This window comes from Acanthopagrus latus, chromosome 3 (assembly GCF_904848185.1).
Source record: "Acanthopagrus latus isolate v.2019 chromosome 3, fAcaLat1.1, whole genome shotgun sequence".
Classification (NCBI taxonomy): domain Eukaryota; kingdom Metazoa; phylum Chordata; class Actinopteri; order Spariformes; family Sparidae; genus Acanthopagrus; species Acanthopagrus latus.
The window spans coordinates 23,559,112-23,585,950 of record NC_051041.1 but is presented as its reverse complement, the minus strand read 5'-3'; the positions used below and the strand labels follow the sequence as shown (position 1 = coordinate 23,585,950).

The 26,839-nt window shown below is 39.8% G+C and overlaps 3 protein-coding genes across 3 annotated transcripts; 1 reads left to right on the top strand and 2 right to left on the bottom strand.

The window, feature by feature from the left end:
* Nucleotides 1-904: 904 nt before the first annotated feature.
* LOC119016687 (palmitoyltransferase ZDHHC18-like) lies at nt 905-16,384 on the bottom strand. The gene is made up of 9 exons (XM_037092812.1): nt 15,546-16,384; nt 14,623-14,783; nt 11,454-11,603; nt 11,087-11,224; nt 9,224-9,275; nt 8,997-9,099; nt 8,556-8,665; nt 7,562-7,664; nt 905-2,714 (listed from the first exon to the last, which is right to left on the bottom strand). Exons 1-9 carry the CDS (start codon nt 15,794-15,796, stop codon nt 2,358-2,360), a joined length of 1,425 nt encoding a protein of 474 aa, XP_036948707.1. The 5' UTR covers nt 15,797-16,384; the 3' UTR covers nt 905-2,357.
* Nucleotides 16,385-16,852: 468 nt separating this feature from the next.
* On the top strand, nt 16,853-23,152 carry kdf1b (keratinocyte differentiation factor 1b). Its single transcript, XM_037092810.1, has 4 exons — nt 16,853-17,047; nt 18,181-19,130; nt 19,229-19,315; nt 22,608-23,152. Exons 2-4 carry the CDS (start codon nt 18,200-18,202, stop codon nt 22,700-22,702), a joined length of 1,113 nt encoding a protein of 370 aa, XP_036948705.1. The 5' UTR covers nt 16,853-17,047; nt 18,181-18,199; the 3' UTR covers nt 22,703-23,152.
* A 150-nt stretch (nt 23,153-23,302) lies between these two features.
* On the bottom strand, nt 23,303-26,117 carry LOC119016686 (nuclear receptor subfamily 0 group B member 2-like). The gene is made up of 2 exons (XM_037092811.1): nt 25,346-26,117; nt 23,303-25,247 (listed from the first exon to the last, which is right to left on the bottom strand). The coding sequence occupies exons 1-2, from the start codon at nt 25,887-25,889 to the stop codon at nt 25,006-25,008; spliced, it is 786 nt and encodes a 261-aa protein (XP_036948706.1). The 5' UTR covers nt 25,890-26,117; the 3' UTR covers nt 23,303-25,005.
* Nucleotides 26,118-26,839: the final 722 nt, after the last annotated feature.

Below are 26,839 nucleotides of genomic sequence, written 5' to 3'. Positions count from 1 at the left end.
GTAAAACCTGAACAAACGTGTGTACAAACAGACAAATGCAGCTGCTTGTAAATGATATGAGTTTTATGCCGTGACTTTTAACAGTCGCCAGGTCTCAATGTTGGATAGTGCTTTCTGCCCAGGGCCGGATTTAAAATGCTCAAGGGGCCCAGGGCAAAAGAGAGCTGCGGGCATCCCAGTTTCTGCACGTTTTGTTTGCATGTGGTTGTTTTGAAAAACCCAGCAAGTGCGTTGCTCTAATACGACATGTCTCCATGTTTACTTTGTTTCAATTAGTTGATGGTAAGTTAATGAATGAATAACTATAGCATAATAACTTTGTAATAACCGTGCTCCACGGCAATAATGTAATGACTCTTGAATCTTTAAGATTAGACAAAAGTGCAAATCAAAAGCCAAATAGTATGGTTGAAACTAACCAGTTCATATGAAATGGCATCTGAACACCCCGAAAGACAAAAGTGTTACCAGCTGTTTTTGAAAGGCACACTTGAAGATGGGGTATAAACTTGCTGTTATATAGGGAGGGTCAAGACACGATTAATTGTCCAACAAAGGGATCAGGGTGTAATCATTGTGTCAAGTGGTCATGCTTATCAGAAAGTCAGCCAGTTAATATTACAGGTGTTAGCGAAGAGAGTTTCAGACAATGTCCGACAAGCACTTTGCTTTTTCTTTGAGTCCCAAATCATGTTAGCTTGCCGGGCAGCTCAGTCCGAGAGGTGACGCTTCAAGCCTGTGCGCTTGTATCTGAACCACTTGGTTTGGACCAATCAGCGTCCTATGAGCAACTGTGTAGCTTACGTGTGATGACCAGCAAGAGAAGCAACTGCTCGTTTGAAAACAGCAATGGCAGCTCCTGAAGTGGTTTGCGTAGATGTTGCTGAAGCATTAGTTGTAGAAGAACTGGAGAGTATGTTTTATTGAAAGAAGAGCAAAGAACCACACTGAAGGCTTTTTTTTTTTTTTTATGGAGAGCAGTTTGCTCTTTTCTTGACTGGCTTGGCAACAGTTTGATCTATGACCGCAGTTACTCAAAATGTAATTTAGTTATTTTAACCCAAACCACAATGTTTTCCTAAACCTATTCAAGTAGTTTGTTTGCCTAAACCTGATCAAGCTGCGGGCATATGAAGGTTGAGTACACTTGTCACTGCTGTTGTTTTTAAGGAGTCAACGGCAATCTACTTATTTAGTCGTTTTAGGTATGAGGCCGTTTTGTGGCAGTTTCCTCCAATCACCTGCCAGATATTTTCTGGAAGTGGCCGCCCTTTTCCAAACAGCTTCTAACGGCTCTCCAGATGATTTTGCCTGATGTGCCAGAACATTTGAACATCTGACACATCAGGCTACAAATCGTACAGTTCATATTCGTAACACATTTACACATCAACAACACACTTAATCAAATCCCTTTAAACTAGGTGTCATTTGGTTGACGAGGGGTCCCCGAATGTCTGAGGAACACTTGGTAATTAAGCTTGGTTTCCACCGCCATCATTAAACACCAAATGACATCCATCCCTACAGTAGGGTTCCACAGAGATGGAGAACCTAAGCAGAGGTAATAATGTCAGGTTTTTCCTTAATTTGTCACCCATCTGCACATCCAAACGAGTTTGATTTCAAGGCAGAGCTCTCAGATATTAATGTTAAAATGTCCCCATATCCTTGAAAATGCTCCACGGCTGCTGTCAGAGTCGCATGACGCATGACGTTCCATTATTCACCGCCTATATGTCCCAACATGACATCATCAGTACTAACTGTCCCTCTGCTATTCAGCTTAAGGAGAAACTGGCTCAAGTTCATGCAATTAACTGCAATAGAAATGACATATGTGAATTCTACATGGGGGATGGACTTCCTCTATAACGGCAACTTTTCTCTTTACAGTCACACACAAACTCTGAGCTTTAGCGCTTAAGCTCCCAGAGTTTGTCCATCTGATACATCAAAGCCACTGTTTCACAATATTTGATGGATCTGACATGCTGGTAAAAATTCATGTTTTACATGAGAATCATCAAGAAAAGTCATACAGGTCTATCAGTACACCAGTGCCTCCATCTTACAAATCTCATCTTGCCATGTGCTTTTCATTAAACAGCAGGGGCTGAGTTACATCCTCTACAGAGTAATCTTCCAATCAGCTCTCATATTCCTGTTTCCCCTGCAAATCGGTCACACAGTTAAACATCCCTGTGATTGTCATCCTCATAAACAATGCCTTGGACTTTCAGAAAACCAACAGACAAGACAATTTTGAATTCATATCACTTGTATCTGACTGTGTTACAGCATGCAAGCTTCAAACAAGGTGTGTTTCCACTTGAGAAAGCCGCCATTCAAGTCAGTCAGTGCAAAGGGGAGAAGCTGGCACCTTCGTGGCCCCTGGCTTTGGATTTGGGGCCAGCGTCTGGAGAGGTAGGGGAAACAGGGGCATCGTAAGCAGGGTTGGAAATATGCAAAGCAGCTCGTTTACTTTTCTTCGACCGACTCTTGGAGTGACGTGGTGGAGAGGTATGGCCTCGCGAGCTGGCGGTATGACGGGCTCCACAGCTCGTGGAGAGCTCCGGGGAGGGGTCAGAGTTCACCGTTGGGCTGTTGTCTGGGCAGGTATGAGCTGCCTGGGGTTTCCCCTGAGGACACGAGGTGGATAGGAGCGGGGGGCGAGTGGCCGACTCCAGCAGACCTTTAGTTCCCTGCGTGCACTGGGGAGGCACGAGAAAGAGAAGGGGAAGAAAGGATGAGTCGGGGAAGTTAACAGGGCAAACAGCAGTGTTATAGCACTTCAGTGAATTCAGCAACAGCTGTGCAGGATGGATCAAAGCTCCAAGCTGGGAGTGCAAGCAAGGCCACACGAGTGGTCCGAAGCAAGGGATCACAAATGTTTCATGCCATAGATCTGCACGGAGATTAAAATTGGACCTAGGGAATTTCATTTTTCACATGATTAGCTCAAGGGACATCCAATACCCCTTTTCATGCCAGTTTGGAACAAGTTGTTTACATTTCAACAGCCAAAGAACTGGCTCTGGGCCAGGAAATGTGGCTCAAGAGCAGCGCCAACACTTTGCTGGTCTAGAACAAAGAACTGCTTCCATCAGAGTCTAGGGCGGGGTTATCATCAGCAAGGCTCAACTGAAACCCTATGATCACCATTTTTAAAAAAAACAGAGCCAGTGTAACACCAAGTGTGACTTATCTATGGGAGAATAGACAAAATATCTTTAATATGGATGGCAAATCGAAACAACAGGGGTCTGAGCACCAGTCATGTTTGAATGCTAGGCATGCAAAGCCAGGAGCAACACTTTCACAGAGTCATCGTAGTCCACCATAGTTGTTCCAAGCGATGCTGGGAAATCTGCAGCCTATACAGTGATGCAATGATGTGACTCTGCAAAGGCTCTCATGCCTGTGGAAAAGCATACCGGTTGTAGGAGGTTTGTTAGTTGAACCAACAGAAAAAGTACCAGCATAAGCCACAAACCAGCACTTGGTTTGCTTTGGGCAAACATTTTGAAGTGTAGGATGGAACAAAATTGTTTCAAAGACTAAACCAGGAATTCTGGTATTATACCCAAATACAGTTTGGGGGATTACAAGAGACAAATGTACTTCATGAACATAATGTCACAGACAGGAAAGGAGGGGAAACAGAAAAGAGAACGCGTCTCCGGTGAGTGCTGAAATTAGTGATTGACCCACCAAAACACACAAACCTCCGTGTGTGCCATTGCTCCCAAGCCTACGACTAATGCACAGCAATCTGGCTGTTCTGGCTGAATAAACAGAGATGATCTCGCGGTCTGACTTGTACAAGGCCAAAATTAACTTTGCTTTCTGTGTAAACACACCATAAGAGGCCTAAAAAGAAATAATGACTAAAGAAGCAAAACATTTTCCATACAGCTGTAATAGTTATTTCTTTCCAGTGTTAACAAAAAAAATATTAATTATTGCAGCTTTAAATGCATGCTTTTTCATTCGAGTTAAATTTGTAATGCCCTCAGTCTTGAAGCTATAACACACTCAAGAGAGTGAATAATGGATGAACTTCAAGAGCAAAGAGCCGTGGGAGTCATTTTTTATTCAAATTTAAAGCATTAACTGTTAATGAAGGTTCAAAAAGTTCAGTTCACTATTCGCTGAGTCAAAAGCTGTATAACCCCTCAGCTCAGAGGGCAGCATTCTTAAATTTTAGGCAAATCCAACTGATCATAACAGGTCTTTCTCATGTGCGTTTGCTTATTTGGAGCTGCTATCCATAAACTAAATGATGTAGCCATCAGATGTCATTAAAGGTTAAATGCACCCAAAAAGGAAAATTCAGTAATAATCTACTCACCTTAATGTTGATGGAAAGTAAGGTAAGGTTTTGTAGTCAGCAAAAAACATCGCATCATTCTCTTAAACAACTGAAGTGAATAGGGACTTGTTTTAAAAAGTAAAAAGAAAAAATAACAACCAACAAAAAAAAAAAAGTAAACATAAAATTGGCCAATAGAGCTCATCCAACATAGACCAGGTCGAGCTCTCGCACCCACTTCAGCGAGGTGCGTACTAATGTTCTTAGCTTAGAGGCTACAGTGAAGATTTCAGCTTAAAAATGGTATAAATATCAGATTTTGAAATCAATTTGTATTTGTGTATGGAGCCATTTTATGTTTGTTTGTTTCTTTAAACCTTTTAAAACAAGTCCCCCTCTACTAAAGTTAGGGAGAATAAAGCAACGCTGTTATGCTGTGAAGCTCCAGAAATGTTTTTTTGGACTATAAAGCTTCACCAGTCTTTTCCATCAGCAAAATCATTTTGGCTTAATAAATCTCACACACTTTTAAGAATGTCATGCCTTATAGTACACAAATGTCATAGAAGTATATATTTTTACTCTCCCATCATGGCTTAATGTTGTTTCAAATATATTTCCACTTTGACAAGAGCAACTTGCAGTGAAATTGAATTCTAGCGAATCTGCGGCATGAAAAAGGTCAAATTTAAATATAATGATGACAAAGTACATTGGAAATGTTTGAGCGATGACTACACGTCTGTAAATCGTGAATGAATTTTACATACAGTACACTCTGTATTGTGTTAAATGATGCACTCTGCAGTGTATTGAACATGGCAGCATATTAATAAAGCCATGCATAAGCAAGCTAGGTGGACATGCAAACTCAGCGGCAGGCACAGAGGCGCTGCGCTCGTCTTCCTTTCCTTTAAACAGGCTTACCAAGCTCAAGCATCGCTTTTCCTGCACTAACATTGGCTAATCAGCCAGTGCAGAACACAGCAAAGTCTAGACATTTCTCCTCCTAGTGTTGGTGGCAGAACACAGGCACAGAGACAGACCACATACAGAACAGCAAGTTAGGACTGGATGGATAGACACATGGAGGGCCTATTTATAGGCATTCCTTCTCTTGGAAAATACGACTATACTACACAATATGTAAATTGAGAGGATGGACAAACAGAAAACAATTAAAAACAACACAAGGATGATGAATTCATGAACAAAAATGAATGTTTTATTAAATGTTTACATTTCAAATACTGATAGAAATATGTATAAAATAGGATGGACAAATCAAACACAAGACATGGAATAAAGGCATGAAGGCAAACAATGGAAATTATGGTGATTGGCTTGATGTAGCATAAATAATTTGGCACTTTGACCTTTTATATGCAGACAAATATGGCTATTAACATCGAGACCGGAGAAAGTGAACCAACTCAGGAAAAAACATCCAACTGTTTGCGCAGAAAAAGCTTCCCTGTATGAAGTCAGTGTATGAACTGAAATAAAGAAAGGCTATTTTTACACACACTTTATATGCACAAAATAAATTTCAGACGAGAAACACTACAGCTTCGACTGGCACACAAATACAGGGGTGAAAGCTGTCTTGTTATTTTGGTGTAAACAAAAAAAAAGCTGTTTGTCTGCCAAACAGCAGCTACTCTACACCTTGATATCAGAGTACTGAGGCTCAGACTGCAGCTACCTGAACCGCAGATACATCTTGTAAACAAAAGTTGCTGTACGTCTCTCCAGGCATCCTTTTATATCCCTGGATGTCAACAAGAGAGGCGCTCTGTGAGGAGGACGGGATGGAAACAACATCTGAGTGTTCACTTCTTACAACACCTGCCCTCCTCCTACCTTAAAAACACCCTGAGTCGACATACTGCACAGGATTAAAATACTGAGGTGTACACTGTCATACAAAACGTGAGAAAACAGACATAAAAAAAAGTGAGAAATATCTCTGCAGCTTGTATCAAAAGAAAAATTTCAGTAAACTTGATTTTTTTTTTTCCATGAGGTGAACATGACTGGGTAGTTGGAGAAGTGCATGAAAGCCTGGGGCTGGTGTCTGAACTCATCACAGTGACAAAGCCAGCAGCCAGCCACACATAACCAAATCATACATTTACAGAGTACTTTGACTGAGTAATCTGAGTATTTGTTAGTTTGTTTTTTACACCCAGAGAGAGACGAAAGGTTTTCATCTGAGACTGATGCCACTCTCGTGTGCATGCTAAATGTGAAGAAACTTCCAAAAGGCAGTTAGATTAAAGCCAAGACTGAAAAGGAAGGGAAACTGCTCATATTGCTTGTCCAAAATGTAAACACACTTACCAACAATTCTAAATCTTTCTGATTTACATACTGAATTGTTCATCAACTCATACAGAAATGTTACAGAACTATATATTTCAGTTTTACCAGTGAGGCTTTTTTTTCTTTTGACAAAAAGGAGGTTAAAAAACAAACAAAAAAACAAAGCAAGGAAAAGAACTAGGTTAACAGAACATGAACAAATAGTGAATTTATAGTTAGGATTATTAATTTTCCATTTAATACTGAGGGACATTACAAAAAAACTGTTACCAAAACTGGAAAAGTGAATAGTTCCAGCATGTTTGCTCTGTATAAAATCATATAGAAGACAAAATGTGATCATTTGTGAGCTTCAGAGTCATTGCTGTAGGTAGATTTTTCCCACTTGAAACAGTGGCAGGTTACCTGCAGTTTTACATTAAGTTTGGCTGAACATTGAATTTTGTAGCTTTCCCTTCTTGTGCTACAGTTACACTATGTTTTAGTAGTTAGCATTACAGCATGATTACCACTTGTGGCCCCAGTGGCTGCTGTTCAGCCAATTGTGAGGTGACCTTTAATATAGTCACAAGATTGACATTGATCTCCTCCATGAACAGACTCATTACCCAAGAACTAAATTATTCCCTTAACCTGCTTTTTGTTGTATTTTTACTCATTTACATTATGCCAGCACACACTAAGTACTCAACCTTCACCACTGATATGTGAACAGCTGACTGTAATGTAAATACAGTATACATATGGATTAACCTGTACGCAACTGTTAACAACAGGCAGCAGAGAGATGCTGGCTCAGGGCTACAGCAGGCAACAAGGCGTCTGTCAGGCAGAGGAAGAGTTTTGGAGGGAGTTGGGGGGTGCAGGCACAAGAAAGGGGGGATCCTGCAAGCCACAAGCCAGCTGAGAAGATCCTCCTACCACATTTATCTCGCTTTTATTGGTCAGAGTTGGCAGCTCGATGTCCGTGGCGGCTGTCTGGACAGCTTCATCCGCGGGCAGGAAACCTCGTCTGTCGATCAAGCTGGGGGGGCGGGAGACAGGAGGGAGGACGATCAAAGTCATAACGTGTTCACCTCCCTCTCCTCATCTTGACACCTCATGTACATTCAGTGAAGGATGTAAACTAACCATCGTGCAAACAGACTCCAAAGGTGTTTAAAGGCAACAGAACTGTCACTATCTTATGAATGCAGTGTATGTGTTTGTGTGTGGGTGTTGCGTTTTTGTGATTGTGTGTTTCTTGTCTGCTTGCAGAGGTGCATTGGAGAGGTTGGCGGAGTTGCGGTCTCTCTTAAAAGCCTTGGTCATCACGCTACCTGCTGCCAGATGATTTTGTAAAGCACACATGGTATATTGCTCTGTCCCTGTGTTTCTTAGATAAACTCTAGTGTTTCCTGTACTGCGACTAATTTCGCTCTATTTCCAGTGTCTCCCTGTGTACCCAACAACCCACCACTCCGCTCCAGTGAACCACTGCCCCAGCACCTCTGCAGCACTGCATCTGACCTGCACTTCTCTGAGCGACCTGACACTACGCATCATGTAAATTTTGGAGAATTTAAATGAATAAGCTGAGTGTTGAAACCCGCCCCCCCCAAAAAAACATTCTAATAATGGATTAATCGACAGAAATTGTCAAACACTGCCTGAAACTTTTCCTTTATTGAGAACCTGGCTTGACCTCCTTATTTATAGATGCATTTTCAAAAAACATTTATATTAAAGTCATAGAAATAGCTGTGAAAGCAACAGATAATAAAGGATGTAAAACTATTTTGAAACATTCAAGGCTGGTTGATCAGGGGAAAAAAACATATCTGGGAGAGACATGATTATGTTCAACTGTCTATCGATCTTAATCATGCATGGATTACTTTCATAACTTTGTCCAGTGTGTGAGATCTGAACTAACCTGGGTGGCATGGGTCCACAGAGCATGGTGCAGCAGTTAATAAAGATGTTTTTATGACTGTATGGGTTGATGACACCTTCTCCACTCTTCCCTGACCACGATCCTTTAATCTGTAACAAACAGGATACATTTAAAATTATTTTTTGCACATTATTTTGATGGTCCTTGGTTAGATTAGGAAGTACTGATTAACTCCACAAAATCTAAGTGAATATTTGCCAAGAGATGCTTTACTCTGCAATTATACAGCATCATCATCATCATCATTATTATGGAACACGTTTTTTTTGTGCATTTCTTGAACTTCAAATAAACTTAAACATAAACTTAACTGAATATAACTTTTTCTTTTTTTTTTTTAATTGTTTTTGAATTAATATTGTACCAACAAACTTTCACAGTCATAGTTGTAAGGTGTAGAACTGCAGGTGCAGTACTTACGTCTTCATTAGTGGTCAGGTTAGAAGCAACCAGGTATGTATGGAAGCCTGAGAGGCCCAGGATGGACCAGACAGAAAAGAAGCATATCACCAGCTCCACTGCAGTGAAACTTTGGGTCAAGGAGTGCAGTAGATCAGGTTATTGGAGGAGGGAGAAGTACATAAACATCCTCAAAAACAGTGTTCACTTGCTCAGGAAGACTTAACATGCTTGTGGTTAAAGGATATCTGCCTGGACTCTCTTGCAGAGCAAACACCAGGCCTTTTCCTCCCTGAGCCCCTGAAAAAGATGGAAGAACACAATAAGGCTCAAAGTGTGTTTCAAAGCACATCGAAGCAAAAAGTGTGTGATCATTTCGGGGTTCCGAAGCCAAAAAGTGCATTTAATTTTCTTGATGTGGGAGCTGTAATACAAACATCAAAACTCAAACATGTTCAATTCATTCCAAGCCTTCATTGAACTGAGCCTTTGATGAAACTGAAATTGAACAATAAATTAATTAATTAAAACATTCATCAACATTTTCTTATCAGACAATTAAATACGGAGGACCAAAACTGCCAAATCACAATAAAATGATAAGTGACTCAACAAATATATGAATATGACATGAAATGCACAACACATTTTGAATTTAATCAAACTAAAAATAAATGTAAGCATTATTTAAATTTAAAAAAATATATCATACATTTATATTCGTTTTAATTTATTTCCATATTCATTTACCTTTGTGTTAATTTTTTGACTTCTTTACCAATTCAATATAAATATTTATTCATTGCCCCCCCTATTTTTTCCCACAAACCATTTTTTATAGTTTCTTTTTCTATTTCTTAATGCATTTAATTAACCCTCACCCTGCTTCTTTATGCAAATAAAGGGGGTTTCATTCACAGTAGGCCTTTTCACACAGAGACTCTGCATAATCATTGCAGTGAAGGCTCACCATTTCTCCATACAGAGTGCCGGTGCTGCAGATCCAAATGGCAAAATCAATGTGTTTCCCCCTGTGTCTACCTGTTAATCTAAACATGTACCTGCTGACTGTTTATAATCATATGGATGCAGTTATAATGTGTTGTGATTGAAATCCTGACCCACCATGCATCCTGGAAAGAGACAAAGTTACGTTTTTTGCTCATAATTACATAATCGCAATCAATAAACAGGATGCAGTCTGACTCTCTCCCTCGTGAGGAGGGATGCTGTTTTCAGGGGAAAAGTTCACTGGATTCTCAGTCAGGAGGACTGACCATCATGGTGATTTTTAAATACAAGTTTTCAGAGACAGTAACTACGACAACAGAATAATGGAGGGTGACAGCCTGGCTCTGCTGCCGGGGACAGATGCTGTTTTTCGGGCAGAAATGTGACGACGAGTCAGTATGACAGCGGCTTTTCCACGTATCACCGCAGTATTTGTTTGTCCTCATAAAAGATGCCAATGACACTGCCAGTTAACACATTACTGTTGTTTGGTCTTGTAACATTGCTTTGTGAGTCATTTCTCTTTTGATTTTATGAGTGAAGGATATGTTTAGCTGCAAGTATGAACATCATCAGACCAATACACACCCCTGATCTGCGCCTCCGGCTTTTCCCATTCCCATAGACGGCAGCTAGCATCTGATTCTACCTCCAGGGGGCACATCAGAGCCACAGCTAAACTGTCCCCCTCTCCTCATCTGCAACTCTCACACAGACAATGATGCAGAGAATCAGCGCATGATTTCCGCACTGAAAGGGAAGCGTGAATGGGGCTAATATTTCTTGTCAATGGTCATCTTTTCCCCTTTCAGTTGGTTTGTAGAATATCGTATTGTATTGTATGTAATGTATATGCATTTAATAGCATTGTAATATTTTAATGAGTATTTCAGTTATTAATTTATTCATTCATTTATTTTTGATATTGGCAGTTTGACTGTTCTGATGTGGTAAACCTTGTCTATCTAGTGGTCAAAGCCAGACAAAATAAACGCCAACACTTACTGGCGGGTGCTGTTTGAGCCAGGTGTGTTTGCAGTTGTTATCAGTAATTTCATGACTGTTTTTCAACACATGTAAAATAGAGAAGAAACACATACTCAGTGCTAGATGTGTGGTCACACAGCCAAAGATGAATGCCGTCAGGAAGGAGAGTGACACGATGAAGGTGTAGAAGAAGCGGTAGTTGCGTTTCCCCACACAGTTCCCCACCCAAGGACAGTGATGGTCGAATCGCTCTAAAATGAGAAGCGCACCAAAAGAGAATTCACAATATGGAAGGAACCACTGACATTTTGGTTTTAATTTAAAACTTCAAGAAGTTTGGGAAATATGCTAATACGTCATACAAGTAAGTCCAGCCTGAGCTTGTGTAATGCATCGATGTTCACCGTAGCCCTGTGGAAAGCCCTATCCATTATTTATCACTGGTAAATGTCAGAGTGTCGGCGTGTGTCCGCAGCTCACCCACACAGTTGTCACAAAGGCTGCAGTGGGAGGTGCGAGGAGGCCGGAACATCTTGCAGGTGAAGCAGTACTTGAGCTTCACCACCTGCTGGTTGATGAGGACTTCCTTTGTGCGTGGTGGAGGTCGATAGCTAGTGTTTCCTGTGTTGTCTACAGAGAGGACAGTAAAGAGAAACAACAGGACAAAATTCATTACATTCAACTGATCATCTCTTCTTAATGGTCTGTCCTTTGATCACCTAAACACAAACCATTTAACATGTATTATAAACTACTATAACAGCTTTTTATAAAATAAATTGTCTAGACCTGAAATGACTAAAATGACTTTGATGTGTGAAACTGCAAGGCTCCTCAGCCATTCTTAAAGCTCCAGCGTATGTGGTGACCAACATAGTTTTATCCCAGAGTAAGTGAAAGCTCCTGTGCCATTTGGATGGTTTTTAATGCTGCCTACCATTCAAAGTCAGACGTCGCAATTTACTTGTCAAAATTTCCGACTTCCTAGCATTCTTAGTGCATGATACAAAACAAACAAAAGACATTGCAGACCACACCAAACAGATATTCCTTTGGCAAGTGTACACACACTGAAATCTTACCAAGTGAAACCTCCTTGCATATATAAATGAAACAGTGAACAGAAAAACAATGCACAAGTTTACAGACATCATTATAGGTTTTGTTTAACCGCACTTTGATACTTGGACAAGTAGCTAAATATTTCACTCACTAGCCAAATAGAAATATTATATTCTCCCAAAAAATCCCACTCCATTCCTGTAGGTGCTGCCATTGTTGTGTCAGAAATCTTCAAGTTCAGAGTTGTCTGGAGTGCAACATAAAACTGTTTTTATTTTGCCGCTTTCTGGCCAGCACGTTGAAATTATTATTGCATATGCTTTTAAAGAGATTTGGAAGATTTGTTCCTTGCACCATTATACATTTCACAGCCCCTGTGATATTAGTTGAAACAGTTCTGACAACAAAGATATTAATTTCTGATTCATTTGCACAACATTAAAAGCAACCATTTCAACAGTCAGTCTATTTTTCACAGGTGCATCACAATTAATTGTTCCAAAGCCCATGTGGTAATATCCTCCATACAATCATGTGTTTCACAAAGGGGTTAACCTCGCCCCATCCTCGCCTGCGAATGGCTCAGCCTTTTGAGGGTGCCACTCTCATACCACACAATGATCCTATAATCTATTATCAATTGACAGTTATTGAATGTAACTAAGTACAGCTTCTTGAGTACTGCATTAATGTGCACTTTTACGGTTATTGTGCTTAACTTGAATATTTCCATTTTTTCCGTTACTTTAAACTTCCACTCCGCTACAAGTTGGAGGCAAATATTGCACTTTTTACTCCACTACATTAATCTTATAACTTTAAAAAAAAAAAATTTAAAATCAGATGATCACAACGGGCAGGCTGACCACTGGTCGACCCAGAATACAGCATATACATTCATGTTATTAAATGTATAATTCACTTTGGTCTGTATCTCTGATATAAGTACATTTATTGCCAGATAATTCCTTTGAATACTAAAGTAAATTTGATATCAGATACTTACTAAAGTACTGTTTGAATTTGGGTGACTTATGTTCAATGGTTATGGGTGACTTTTACTTTTACAAAGTAAAAGTATAATACTTATAATACTTATTTTAACTCTTTATCTTTGTTTGTACTCGAGCATGAGTTTTGGTATTTTTTCTCTGTAAAATACTCCAAACAGATGTTTTTGGAGCGTTCCACAGCATTCCCAGTATGCTGTTGCTCCTGTCCCCAAATTGTTTCAAACGTGTTGCTGCCATCAAATTCAGAATATATAGAAAGTGGATGAGGCATAACATTAAATTGTCTTTACTGTTTTCCCAACTGAGAATATGTAAAAAGGGATTATTAAATGATCACATTCTGTTGCATTTATATTTGACATTGTGTATTGTGTATAAATGTATACAATATGTACTTTGTACTTACATTGGCAGAACTGCACTGACACAACAATCCAAGCTACTTTGAAATGTTGCCTGAGATGTTCCTGGATCTGTTTTACCACCATCCACCTTGTGGGAAAATACTGCATCTACAGCAGCACATAGAAGCATACTAATGTATCTGAGTTACAGTATTTGTCACTTTCCAGTGTGAACATTATGTTCTCAAACCCTGGTTAGAATTTGTATAAAATCAGGACACAGTTCACTCCTGTTTAAGGAACAGAGTGAAATTATCACTCATCACTTGCCTTGTAAATTTAATTTTATATGGGATTGGTAATTAAATGTAGCCTAAGACACATGTTCAGAAAATATTTAACTAAATGTCCAAAGCAGTAGGTAAATATGCAATACTCAGAGTCTTTGTTTCAAAAATAGCTGGCAGAATAGCAGTACAGTTGGGTAATATGAACAGCTTACATCACCACTGCTAAACTTTGGCCATGAGTAGGAGTTAACAAGGTGCACATGAAGCCAACTTTAGACAAGGTCATTATATTGAAGCATGCCAAATCAAAAAATAAAGATACTTTTGGCAAGACTTAAAACTGGCAGTAAATATAGCTGATGGAGCGCTGTGAACAGGACGGTGGCGAGAACAGAACAGACTGGGGTAAAGGAGGCTGTACTGGACCTTATCAGAGAGAAATCGTATCTTCCAGTCCAAACTTCAGAAGTCAACAAAGCACATCTCTTCCAGAAAAATTGCCCTAGTGGCTGCCAACTGACATTCATTACACATATGGTGAATAGGTTTTCTATTAGAACCTGCCTTGTGTTTCCGTTTCAGAGAAAAATAGCCTCTGCTAGCAGAACAATGCCTTCAGTCTCAACTGTGAATTGTGCTCTAAAGCAAAATAAACATGTGAATGCTCTTATGACAGTGCCACAAATAGGATGTCCATAAAGTCTGACATGATTGAATGCCACTGAGCAGATGGATAACTTAGAATAAAAAAGATAGATGAGTTTAAGCTCTTCACCACATGGAGACTTCTATCGTACCAGGCGTGCCATAAACTGGCATAGTACCACTCTGGGGAAAATCAGTCAACAACACTTTAAAACTGTAAGATTTTATGACAGTGGATATCAAACTCAAAAGCACTTGAGACAATTATATAGATCCGACTCCAGTTGGCTCTTACCGATCTGTTTTTCAATGTCTGCAGCCTCATCTGGCGTTGCTCTGGGCAGAATGCCGGGGTCAGTGAAGCTGGTCTGAAGCAGGGTGATGACCACAAATACAAAGAGGCCTCCTCCAATAACAGGTATGCAGCTGGTCAGGTGTTTGACCAGGAAGGGACAGCTGTGTAGGGGGGCAGCCACAGACAGAGACACACACAGAGACAGACAGACAGACAGACAGACAGAGAGGATAGGTAGGATGGATTAACAACAAACAATGACAATATCAAAGGCCTATAATGGATCTTAAAAAAAATCCCTGTCTCATACAACTGAGCCTACTTTTCTCACCCACCAGGGGATCTATTTTAATTAACATCCAGTGCATTTAATCACCATCTGAGTCTCTGGAGACAGAACACAGTTTCCACCACACAGTGACAGAAAGGAACTGTGCTCATATTCATGCATGAGTCAACATTACAGTACGTATCATATTATAACAGCTGAAAGAATACAATTAAATTTCAATGTACAACATTAACAGATATCCAAAAGTTGTAAGACCAAATGAGGGGACAAAAAAAGGTCTAGTATCTGCATTTTGGAAAACCTTGCCAGACTGCATCATCAAATCTTAGCTTTGTTTAGATGAATTGCGTTTTGGTGAATAAATTACACGTGTACAATGCAGACACGAAACTGTTATTGATCAATGGGATCGGTTTAAAGCTTCGGCGTTTATTTCAGTGCAAGAATTCAGAATTCAGTTAAATAAAATGTCAATTTAAGAGCTGTCTGCCAAATATTGCTGTACTGTTATGGATCTGTGAAGTAATGAAATGTCGTCCATATATATATTTATATCTTTGTCACGAGGACAACGACTGAACTCGCAGGTGACATAACACATTAGAAGCCTGAATATGAAACATGAACTCACTCAAATATAAAGAACAATCCACTTGTGACGAGAATAAGGCCCAGAGTGAGGGGCAGGACCCCACTCTGTCGGGCCACTATGATCCGTCCATCGCAGTAGAAGCGATTCTTTCCTGGGAAAACTTCCCACTTTTTCTTCGGTCTTTTCGGCTCCTCTCTCTTGTCACTGTCGTTCCCGTGATGTGCTGGAAGCGTCGGTGTTGGTGTCGGAAGTGCCTGCGGGTCGATTTGCTGATACTCGCAGTTTTTCATGATTTATAATGTAGTTTGGGTGCTCTGTCCCAATCCGGACAACCAGGGCATTTGGTCGGCGTTCACCAGCATCACCGACGCTCGTGTTTGAGGCAGCTGGACGGTGCAAATGTCGTCATTCCACGTAGAAAACAAGCTAATCCTAGAACGTTACTGTGGGTATTCAGTTGTAAATAACCCGAAGACCCCGTGCAAGAAAGGACAGCCTTGTTACTTCCCATGTCTCTTAATGTATTCCTCTTAGAGTCTGTCTACAGAAAGACCAATTTAGAAGATGTCCCATTGCCGTCGTTAGCCTGTTAGCTGTGCCATTCAGACTAGCTGTTAGCCAACTCAGCCAGCTGCAGACTATTTAACGTCAGTGAAACCAAAGTACCGTTACTACTGCTAGCTTGTTAGCTTGCTCGCCTCACGCATACCAGCTAACCGTTTTTGCTAATCTCCAGGGGTCATATATTCGTAAATTAAAACGAGCACTAAAACTTCGTAATTTTTAATTCCTATTACGCTCCTTCCATGAGTCCTGACACATTCGTGACTAGTATTGGTTAGCTATATTGCCATTAGGAGAGGCATCCGGGAAAACTGGCTCTCGTCAATTTCTACACAAAAAAGCGTGTATTTCCGGTTAATTCTATTTCAAAATAAATATCCTACTAAAATATTAGATTTTATTATCAAAATGGTAGTCATATAAATTGAATAGCCACTTAATGTAGTGGAATACCTGGCACACTTTCATTACATTATTTACCTCTATAAATGTAAAATATCTACGAACCTGCAAATGTCAATAGTTACTAAATATTATAATATCCGGTAAATCAGAGGCCAGTGTGGGTGACTTGCCGCAGGTTTGCCGAACAGAACGTCTGTGAAGTTATCAACAATATGCGTTCGGGGATGGCGTGGCCTCTAAAAGAATTGCTATGTGATTGAAATGAATTCTGATATGTGATTACCACGTTAAATTCATAATTTCTAGATAAAATCACAGAAGCGAGAACACTTGCGTTTTATTTTTTGATGTAATTACCGGAAGCCCGTCCTCTCGCTGTAGCCACCTGGTGCGTTTCCTCCACCTTGACGCTCAGGTACACGGATTTGGTCGAAAACTTTACGAAACTGACATTTTCTCGCGGAGTTCCTACGGGGGGACGTTCAGAATGGATTGAAAACAGACATGTATGGTCAAAGGTGGAGAAGACAACATTAATTCGGGAGTCGTTTGGTGGACGCACCGTGTACACTGTGAGTAATGTTTAGTGAGAAGTTCCCGAGTCCTCTAATGGAGGAAAGAGCCGCAGTGACAAGTCGCCATGAAAGTGAAAATCAGTATTCAGTACGAAAGGGATTAGTGCGTTTCAAACAATAACCTTTAATTAATGATGGAGGTTAAATGTTGGCAATAGAGCAAATTAGTGATTTAAATTAACTTGTTTTTTTAATTTTTATTAACTGGCTAAACTGCATGGGCTGACTACTGTAAACATCGCCCCAACACCTGCCGTCATGACACGGAACCACGGACTACATTTTACAATCTGACAATTTGAAGATTATTTTTGTATTTGACAACATGTAGTCCCAGGAAAAATAACCGAAGTCAAAAACAGATTCAATAAGGCTTGTTCTTAAATTCGGCATTCATGCACCTCCAAAACGGTGCTTGTTTATTCTAATAAAATTGTGTTGTTTTTTTGTTTTTGTTTTTTCAAAGCTTTGCTGTAATAGTGTATGTCAATTTGTTTTTAAAAAGACTACAGGTTTAGCTATCAGCCAGCTGACCGAAACAGTTCGAATGTTGGCATCGTACTCCTCATTGTTTGGTCAAAGGGGTGCGGGATTAAAATCGATAAACCGATGCATAAGAAGGTCGCAGGTTTGATAGTGTCCGGGTGATTTCAACCTTTTCTCGAGACCAAAAAGTGTTAAATTCCAAGATATTTCAATTGAAATTGGTCTACGTTGATTCTGCGTCACAGCGTAAACCCAACGGTGTGTGTATTTTTGTGGATGAGTGTAATTATTTTTTATATATATATATAATTTTGACCTTTATATATAGTAATAGGCTGTATGTTTTTTTTTCTTCCTGTAACAGGATTAGCCTTTTTCTTTTTAAAATCCCCATGACATCATCCAGTGAATTTGAGATGTTATTGTCTCCAACTGTGTGGTTACACATCCTCAAAAGAACCAGTTGGGTGACTTTACGTGCCACCTGGGGATAGTAGTTTCGCATTTGTTTTGAAGACAGATGCCCTCAGGTACCTGCAAGCGATTTTGGGTTTTGCCGAGAAGATTGTATCGATAACAAGCATAATGTTTAGTGATGCCATTTCAACACTGTGCACCTTGTTTTCTCTCTGATGTTCATCCAGACCTTGGAGCCAGCAAGTCATGTCTGCTGGCGGCACTGGCAGTCTCAGACGCAGCTCGGGGCCTGGTGGCTACAGGCATGGGCCCAGCAGGAGCAGCAGCCAGAGGTCATCGTATGAGGAGCGCTGTGTGGACCCAGTTGAAGAGAGGCTCCCGATGCCAGAGCCAAAGACAGTCCACAAAGCTCAACTGAAAGATGCTAATGGGAAGGAGTCCGAGACCATTGGCTTCATTCCTGGCTCGGCTGATCCATCCTCTGCCACACAAACATGCAATCCCTGTGCTTCTCCAAGGAACTGCAGGACCTTTATCTGCAGTGTGCTCACCTGCGGCCTGTATAGGGTGTGCCAGCGTTCCATACTTGCTCCATGCCTGGCGCCAAATGAGAGCTCCACAGATGAACCAGAGAAGGTCAGCCTCCAAGGTGTGAACCCAGGAGACAACAAAGAGGGGGACGCCGTAGACTTGTTTGAGGACGTCTGCATCGCTGGAGTCAAAGTTGACAGTCCAAGCGAGTATTTAGAAGTTGAAAGCAAACCTCAATCATACGTGCCTTCTTCCGGTGGTCGAACACAGCCCAGACATCCGTCACTGCATGAGTCCATGAGGTTTGATGACTGGGAGGATGGCGATGAGGACGTGGACTCACTGATTGCAAAGAAGCTGCTGGAGCTGTACTCTGAATATCAGATCGAGGAGTTGGCCAGGTGCACCTCTGACTCTGTTTTTCTGAGGAAGAGCAAGGACATCAACCAGCTCATCAACTCACTGGCAGAAGAACACAAAATGGACGAGCAGGAGGCCGAGTGTCGGCTGGTGCGTGGCATCATCCGTATCAGCACAAGGAAGAGTACAAAGAAGAGGCCGCCTGTCTCCAGGAGGGAGAGGACGCTGTCGGACAGTGGGAACGAGACCATGCGAGAGAGCGATTCCTTTTCATTCAGCAACAACAGTAAGTTGTAGTTTTTCACTTCTTAAACTCTATTTTGCCATACAAGTGCTCTTCTGCCACCAAGTAACCGTCACTCTCATTGTCTCTGTTTCCTTAAGATGACTATAAATCAAATCCAAACATCCAAATATCTGAACTGACCTCCTCTGACAAGTGTGCCAGAGATATGTGGAGGAATAATGGAGGTAAGAAATATGTCTTTATTATATTATTCCATACACACTGTATGTACTGTAATGTGTACTTTGTTTAAAATTGTAGCTTAAATAGTATGTCACTCACCAGCTTTTCCCAGTAAATTGGTGAATAACTTTGAATAAATTACATGATTTGTTTTACATATCATGGCTGGTAGAACAGGGGAAATCCAACATGCATAGATCTGCCAACAGTCAGCACACACAGCCTGGTAACACTGGTTTAACTTCCCGATAAGATCTGTTCTGACTTTGACATCCACTATTTCACTATCACTGTTTCTGACTAGACAGTGTCAGAATTTTAAGGATAATGAAAGGGTTAGTACTTTTTTGTACACATAATGTTTCAGTAAAATCAACTTAGTTGATGTTTTTTTGAAAATGGAATACTAAAGCTGAGAACAGATGGCATGTCTCTCTTGGATAGTGTAGATATTTTTTTTTTACTCTACAGATTGATTTTTCATGATTTAAACTAATAATTTAGAGATCTATGTAAAGTCTAACTCTCAAACATTTTCTGCCATGCTAAAAAAACAAACTCTGCAATGTCTTTAGGCTGACTAGTGATGGGATGACTATTGTACACAAAATTTTAAAGGATAGATTCACCCAGAAATGAAAAGTCAGTCATTATCTCCTCCAGCCACACTGATGTAGAATTGTGTGAAGTTTTGTAGTCCACAAAACATTTCGGAAGCTTCAAAGCAAAACGGTGTTGCAGCATTCTCATAAGCAACTGAAGTGGAAGGGGACTTGTTTTGAAGCGTAACAAGTAACTAAAACAGAGCATAAGATTATATATATTATTATATTTTATACAGCTTGTGTGGTATAATCCAAGTCTTTAGATGCTCCAAGATTCCTAAAATAGCTTATTTACACCAATTTTCAAGCCAGAATCGTTACAGTATCTGCTAAGCTAAAAATGTTAGCATGCAAGTGGTGGAAAAACTAGATCCCATGTTGAGGGTGTAAAATAATGTCTTTTGAAATCAATTCTGGATCTCAAGACTTCTGAAGTCATGGATTACCCTGTACACTCTGTATGGAGACATTTTTAAGGAGAAAGTTATAACAGCGTAAAAGTGTCACTGGGAAGCTCCAGCAATAATTTGTAATTTTTTTTTGGAGGGGGGGGTCACTGAATGGTTCTTTTAACACAATTACATTTATGATAAATAACCATCAGTTATGTGAATAATAATGACTAAATGGGTAAAGGCAAATTTCAGGACAAAAAGAACAGTCTGCTAAATTTAGAAAATTACATCTTTTTAATGAAATGAGGCCTGTGAAACCAGAAGAAGACATTCCACAACAAAACAATAAACAATATATCAGAAAATATGTAGTTTCATTTCACAATATAGATATATTATCTATCCCCACACATAAATCAAATCAAACTGTCCAAAGGTTTCAGAGTTGGACAGAAAAGACACAGATGTCTATTACTGTTTTGATGGGGAAGTTGAAAGCACATGACTCATATTATTATTATGTTATTATTATATGTCATATTTGACTTATGTGTTGTACATCACCTGTTTCGCTCCCCTGTCAAAAAACAGTCATTGTGCACAAATGCACACTGGAGATGTGATTGCCTGTCAAGCCTCACCTGTATGGCCATTGTTCCCTCAGGAATCAGATTTGCCATAACATGTTTTCATCATTATTACCCCTAGCCATGAATGCGCCCCTCCACTTTGACAACCATTGGCCTAAATGCAATATCAAAGCCGTTTCCTCTCTATTATGAATACATTTCTAGTGGAGAAACTCACAGTAATGTGTGTGCTTAGTTGGCCTTGAAGCATTTTGGTTTTAAGGACTGTATGTTAATTCTAATTATACTGGGTTCAGTCTGAATGTCTATGTTTTTAAATGTACAAAGTTAAACTCCCCTCTGCCAGGTATTTTTTAAAACACCTTTATTCCCTAGAATGAACACAGAGGAAATGACCTCTGTGTTCTTTATGGCAGCAGTGGCCTGGTGCAGGTATTTGACATCTGCTGTTAGTTTACAGTTTGTCTTTGTGCGGCTATAAGTAGTTGTTCAATGAAAATTGTACCAATCAGCACATGCAGTGATGCATCTTTGAAGGATGCACAAAATTGCAGAAAATTACATGTATGTCCTATAATTTGAAGAATTTAGTTAGGATGAATGATGCAATTAAACGTAAACTAAATTTTGTTCTAGCCTTTATTCTGATGAGAACAATGAGTCAACACAAATTGATGAAGCACGTAAGAAGATGCCTGAATAATCATTTGAGGTCTTGTACTGTTTCATCCATGTGCAGAAAGTAGATGGAATGATAAGAACATAAGTAAACAATAAAGGGCCTCATGCAAGAACATTTTTGTGATCTTATCCAAAATCCATTCAGCATTTTTCTGACGCTTGCTTGCATAAATATTAAAATGGTATTCACCAAACTCTCCTAACTGCACCAACATGTCATGAAAGGTTTGTTTCAACTTGATGAATGCAACCTGTTCACCTGCTTCTGCGATGCGTCATCAGAGCTGTGCTGTACCCTTACAAGAGGATATTTTCTACAATAGTCCGTCAGCTGCAACACAAAATGTTGCAAGCAACATGCATTAAGCTGTGACTGAGAGAAATGTTTTAACCATTAGTAATCTTTTTCCATGCTAAAATTGTATATACTAAAAAGAATTGTAGACAAAATATTGTTGAACATCTTTATAATGAATATGATCGTTCTGCCAGTCTATTTAGGTTGATTTCGGTATCATATTTAAACAATATAATTCACTAAGATTATTATGACTATTATGATTCTTTTTTCTTGTAAGCAGAGTTTCTGTTTAACGTTTCTCAGTGACTGTGAGTAAAGTCCACAAGTCTAAAAGTGTGATGAAGTCTGGACCTCTAGATTCAGTCTTTTATTGCTCAGACCCTTGTTTACTTGTCATTCGTCTTCCTTTGCCCTGCATTTGATCGCCGAATCCCGCATTGACTGCATGTTCATGCATAAGAAGCAAAACAATGATTCACAAAACCCAAGCTCCAAAGCGCTGCTTGTAATTAAAAACTAAAAATCAAGCAGGTGGGATTTCTGCCCTGATATTGAAAAGGTGTAAATCTTTTTTAAAATCTTTCTGATGTGCTGTTTCCTCTTTTAAAATTGTACATCCTAGGTGTGAGTGCAACATGTTTTCTAGTTGCAGGGTACTGTGAGGAGTGATGTCAGACAGCAGTTAATACTCATGCTGTTTCTGTCTTTTGTTATTCTTACAGGTCATACTTCTAGTTCTCCAACAGCCTACTCACCCTCTCACACAGGAACCAACTCTTCAGGTGTCCCACTAATTCGCACCTCTGTGAGAACATGATTCCTGCAACACACCGGCGATGTATGCTTGAATTGTTTGTCGTGCTGTGTCCACAAGGTCACATGTGGGACGTTGAAAGGCGACACTACTTGCACAGGAGTCTGTGGCTGAGCCAAGCTCTCTGGAGAGACATGGCTTTGCTGTTTCTGAAGCTGAGCCGTGAAAATGTGAAAATTCACATTGTCTGAAGGACATCAGTGAACTCAGGGCTCTGTGTGTAGATATTTATGGTTGATCAATATTATGTGTATATTTGAAGGATTGCTTTATTGCAAGCAGATATCACCAGCAGCTCTTGATGACTCATAGATATTGTATCACGGTTAACCGTCCCCTTGTCCTTGAAGGAGAACTGAGTAATGTTCATGAAACCTGACCTGGTCAGATTATTTTGCTGTAATGCAAAGACCATTTAGTTCTGTAAAAATAAAATACAGAGGTTGTTTGGCACATTTCATTATCAAAGATTAGATTTTTAAGAAGTTTATTTGCATTTAGCGCTTTTAATTTAGTCCTTATGTACAGTGATTCCAGATTAATGATAAGAAATGATGTTCTGATAGCTTGACGATATTTACTGTAAGACAACTTAAAAGTGGCAAAAGTAAAAGAATGAAGTAGCAATAACTGGCAGAAGGAAAAAAGCCAATTTATGTGATGATTCAAAGTCTTGTTATAATAACATGGAATCTGGCTGTACATTTTGGGAAAAATGTTTATTTGCTCTCTTGCAGAGAGTTAAAGGTCACAGCCAGTTAGCTTAGTTTAGCATACATGCTGGAAATGGTTAGCTGGGATCAGTCACATAATATTTCTATTGCTCATTTATTAACATGTTATATTTTATTAGCATATTCCAACAATAACCAAAGTGTATAAATGATAAAGTGGTTTTATGGCCAGTTATGCATCCAACTATTTCTTGGCAACAATTAGTTGTTTTTATGGTTCTGTTTTTGTACTTAAAAATTAGATCAAACACGTTGATGAATGAGCTTTCAAAGAGCAGAGCCAGCAGTTTCACATTGTTGCCAGTCGTTGTGCTAAGTTAAGCTAACCAGCAATTTTTCAACATAAGTAAGTAAAGTTTAGCAAGTAAAGTGTTTTTTTTTCCACAGAGAAAAAACAAGTTGAAAGCTACAGAACTGCGCAAGCTACATATTGTGAGTGAACCTTGAGTTTGTTTGTTTTTTAATGTCAAAATTCAGGGGATTTTCTTTTGTGACTTCTATTATTTTCATACAGTGTACCTACAGTTTGTTTGTTTTTCCAAATATGATTACTACTAGAGCTATTCGGTAACATGAAATATATATGAAGCAGGTTAAGCTCTTAAGTTTTAGGTTAACCAGGTGTTTAATGCATTCTGGGAGCTGTTTGTGGCCGTCCTGTCTGTAATTTAAAGATGCTTTGAAAGCTGGTGTGAACTGCAGCTAGACTTTAGGTTATATCCTGTACTATGACTGTAATTTATCAGTGACTCTAATTCAAGCTGACTCATGAAGTGAATGTCTGATCTGGGTTCTTACCTTAATGTGCTCACTGTGTTTGCTTCTGGGTGCTGATGGGAATTTGGCCAGGTGACTCAGTGGAATTTATTCAGCTCTGTGTATTTCTTATCAGCATTAGATTATGGTTGTTGTTCAAGGACCCTATTGTAATGCCTTCAGTTAATACACATATTGTAAATGTGGTATAATTGTCCAGATTGCACTCTCTTGGATCTATGTTTATGTGTCAAGAATGTGGCTGCAACACCAGCGTGGTTATAATGAAGTGGTGTGAAACTGGTTGCTCTGGTTTTGTGCAAGAAGCCGATATGCAACTGGACTATTTAGGAAGTGATGAATGTATCTGTGTCATATAAATTGTTAATTGTAACTATCCTACTGTACACTTCTTATTCCACTAAATGTGTTTAATGGTCTGAAGCAATTTCTTTCCATTTGCTCATAAGATTGTATTCTCAAATTCCAAAAAGTAATGCTTGGGCCATTTACCAGGGTACTATGCTTTATATTCTCTGCAAAGGTATGTGTAGGCCACCCTTTTACTGCTGTCTCATTGTAAAAACAATAAAGTAAATGAAGTGAAACAGAACAAGGAAATTGTTTGCCTGTTGTTTGCCACTTATGACCACATGAGGGAGTCAGAGATTGCATTTCCTTCTAAGGATCAGGTCATAGCTTCATAAAGCTGAGGAAGGTATTAAAAGGTTTATTTCATGTGCTTGTCAACTATGTTCACTGTGTAAAAATTCCATATTACAACATTCAAGCATTCAAGTCTCACTAACTGCGATCTTATTGCACAAACAACATCTCTGTTAATAAATGTAACATATTTGTGTTGCCAATAACTGGCTTGAAGAAGAGCTCTGTGACCAGGCTGTGGCCGACAGTCTGGACTGCAGAGGCGGCTTTAAGGACATTGCTGAAGCGAAAGTTGTCCTCTGGGTGCAGGAGGTGGATGACTTCGTGAAGAGCTCTTTGAGCTTCCTGTTGAAGACCTACAATGAACAGCGAGGCACTCAGTCCTTGAACAGCTGGAACAGATAAAGAGAAGTTTCTGTTGAAGCTCCTATGACATTGTTAAAAAAAATAAGTATGATGATGATGAAACAACGAATAAAAAATGTCTTACCTGGGTTAAACAACAAAGCACCCTTCAAGTAAGCGTATTCCTTCGGACTGAGATCCAGATTCCACAGATAATGCAGGCAAGTTCTGAGGCTGTGCACTCCAGCCAAAGTTGGCCTTTCAGCTTCTTTTTCAGTAAGTCCTGGTCCCAGCAAAATCTGCCTCAGGATACTTGAATTTGGTGCATCAGTCACTTCAAACGCTATCTTTTCTTGGGCAAGCCCCAGCACAAATAAAGGAACCCAGCAGTGTCTTAACAATGATGACTGATCTCCTGATGGAAGCTGATTAAAGGAGGGTAAACTTCTTACAAAGTGGATGGTTTTGACCAGCACGCTGGAGGCAACTTGGCAGGTGGCCTTTGGGTCCTTCAGGCAAACCGTCCTCCTCTGCTCACAGCGGCAGTTGTGTGCCGTGGTGTTGTGGTTCAGTTTGGTGTTGAGGTAGCCACTCGCCCGCCCGCTCAAGATGTTGTAAAGAAGTGTGTGACCACGTTGATCCCGGTAACCGGAGCAAGTGTTGGGTGTGATCTCCTCCAGAGGAAACATCTTGAAGGAAGAAAAATCTGAAGAATGCTTTCCAAGGAAAAATAACTAACTGTAAGCTCCGGAAAGCCTGAGCAGTGTCACTCCGCAAGCTCCAGCCCTATTTATTCAGGATGTGACCGGCCCACGACATGCTCAGCCTTGACCCTCCTTTTTTAAACCATTGCATCTGAGTAAAAAAAAAAAAACAGTGACCATGGACTTCCCATGTCGAGGGATCTAGGTTCCATCCACGTGGCGGCGATAAGGCTAGTTAAACTCAGCAGCAGCACAGGAAAGTGAAACACAGAAGCTGGTGGGGTGAATGACATTTATCATGTTTACCTCAGTCATTAACTCAGTCTGTACCAGTCTACCAAGGACTGACGGGGTCAACGCACAGGCTGCCAGCTGACCTCTGCCCCACTTACACCTTGGACCTTCATGAAAGGACCCAATGATTTTTTTTAGGTTATGAGGATTACAACTGTGCTGCCAGTTTATTTATTCCTAATTCTCTGCCTCCATCAAGCTTACCTGACTGTAATAACTAACTACAGATTTTCTGTTATGAGTATCTTGTACAAGATAGAGGTAACAAACTTCGGGAAATCCTCAGACATTAGTGAGCTTAAATGAGGTGGAGTCCTTAATTTTTTGGCAGCTCACAGATATGTAATGTAGGTCACAGACAGAGAGTGAACTCTCATCCTGAAGCACCTGGATATCACTCTCTGAAGACATAATACTTGGTAGATGGTTTAATCTATGACATAACTTCTAAAGTGCTATAAACTGTTCATCTGCCTTAGTTGATTGCGTCATTGTGATTTATACAACAAAATATATTTGCAAAAAATATGATCTTATAAATCAGCCTACAAACATCGTAAAAAATACTAATGTTTTGTGATGTATTTGGAGAAATTAACTGTACAACTTCAACATCTCGAATATAAAATATTTTAATTATA

Bases quoted from the DNA above. Each gene is read 5' to 3' on its own strand.
- LOC119016687 (XM_037092812.1), bottom strand. From the start codon at position 15,796: ATGAAAAACTGCGAGTATCAGCAAATCGACCCGCAGGCACTTCCGACA. The intron at 11,604-14,622 runs GTAAGAGCCAAC...TCCTCTCTGTAG, and splicing joins AGACATTGAAAAACAGATCG to ACAACACAGGAAACACTAGC. The intron at 9,100-9,223 runs ATATCCTTTAAC...CCAAAGTTTCAC, and splicing joins CTGCAAGAGAGTCCAGGCAG to TGCAGTGGAGCTGGTGATAT.
- kdf1b (XM_037092810.1), top strand. From the start codon at position 18,200: ATGTCTGCTGGCGGCACTGGCAGTCTCAGACGCAGCTCGGGGCCTGGT. The intron at 19,131-19,228 runs GTAAGTTGTAGT...TGTTTCCTTAAG, and splicing joins CTTTTCATTCAGCAACAACA to ATGACTATAAATCAAATCCA. The intron at 19,316-22,607 runs GTAAGAAATATG...TTATTCTTACAG, and splicing joins TATGTGGAGGAATAATGGAG to GTCATACTTCTAGTTCTCCA.
- LOC119016686 (XM_037092811.1), bottom strand. From the start codon at position 25,889: ATGTTTCCTCTGGAGGAGATCACACCCAACACTTGCTCCGGTTACCGG. The intron at 25,248-25,345 runs GTAAGACATTTT...TATCTGTTCCAG, and splicing joins TGCTTTGTTGTTTAACCCAG to CTGTTCAAGGACTGAGTGCC.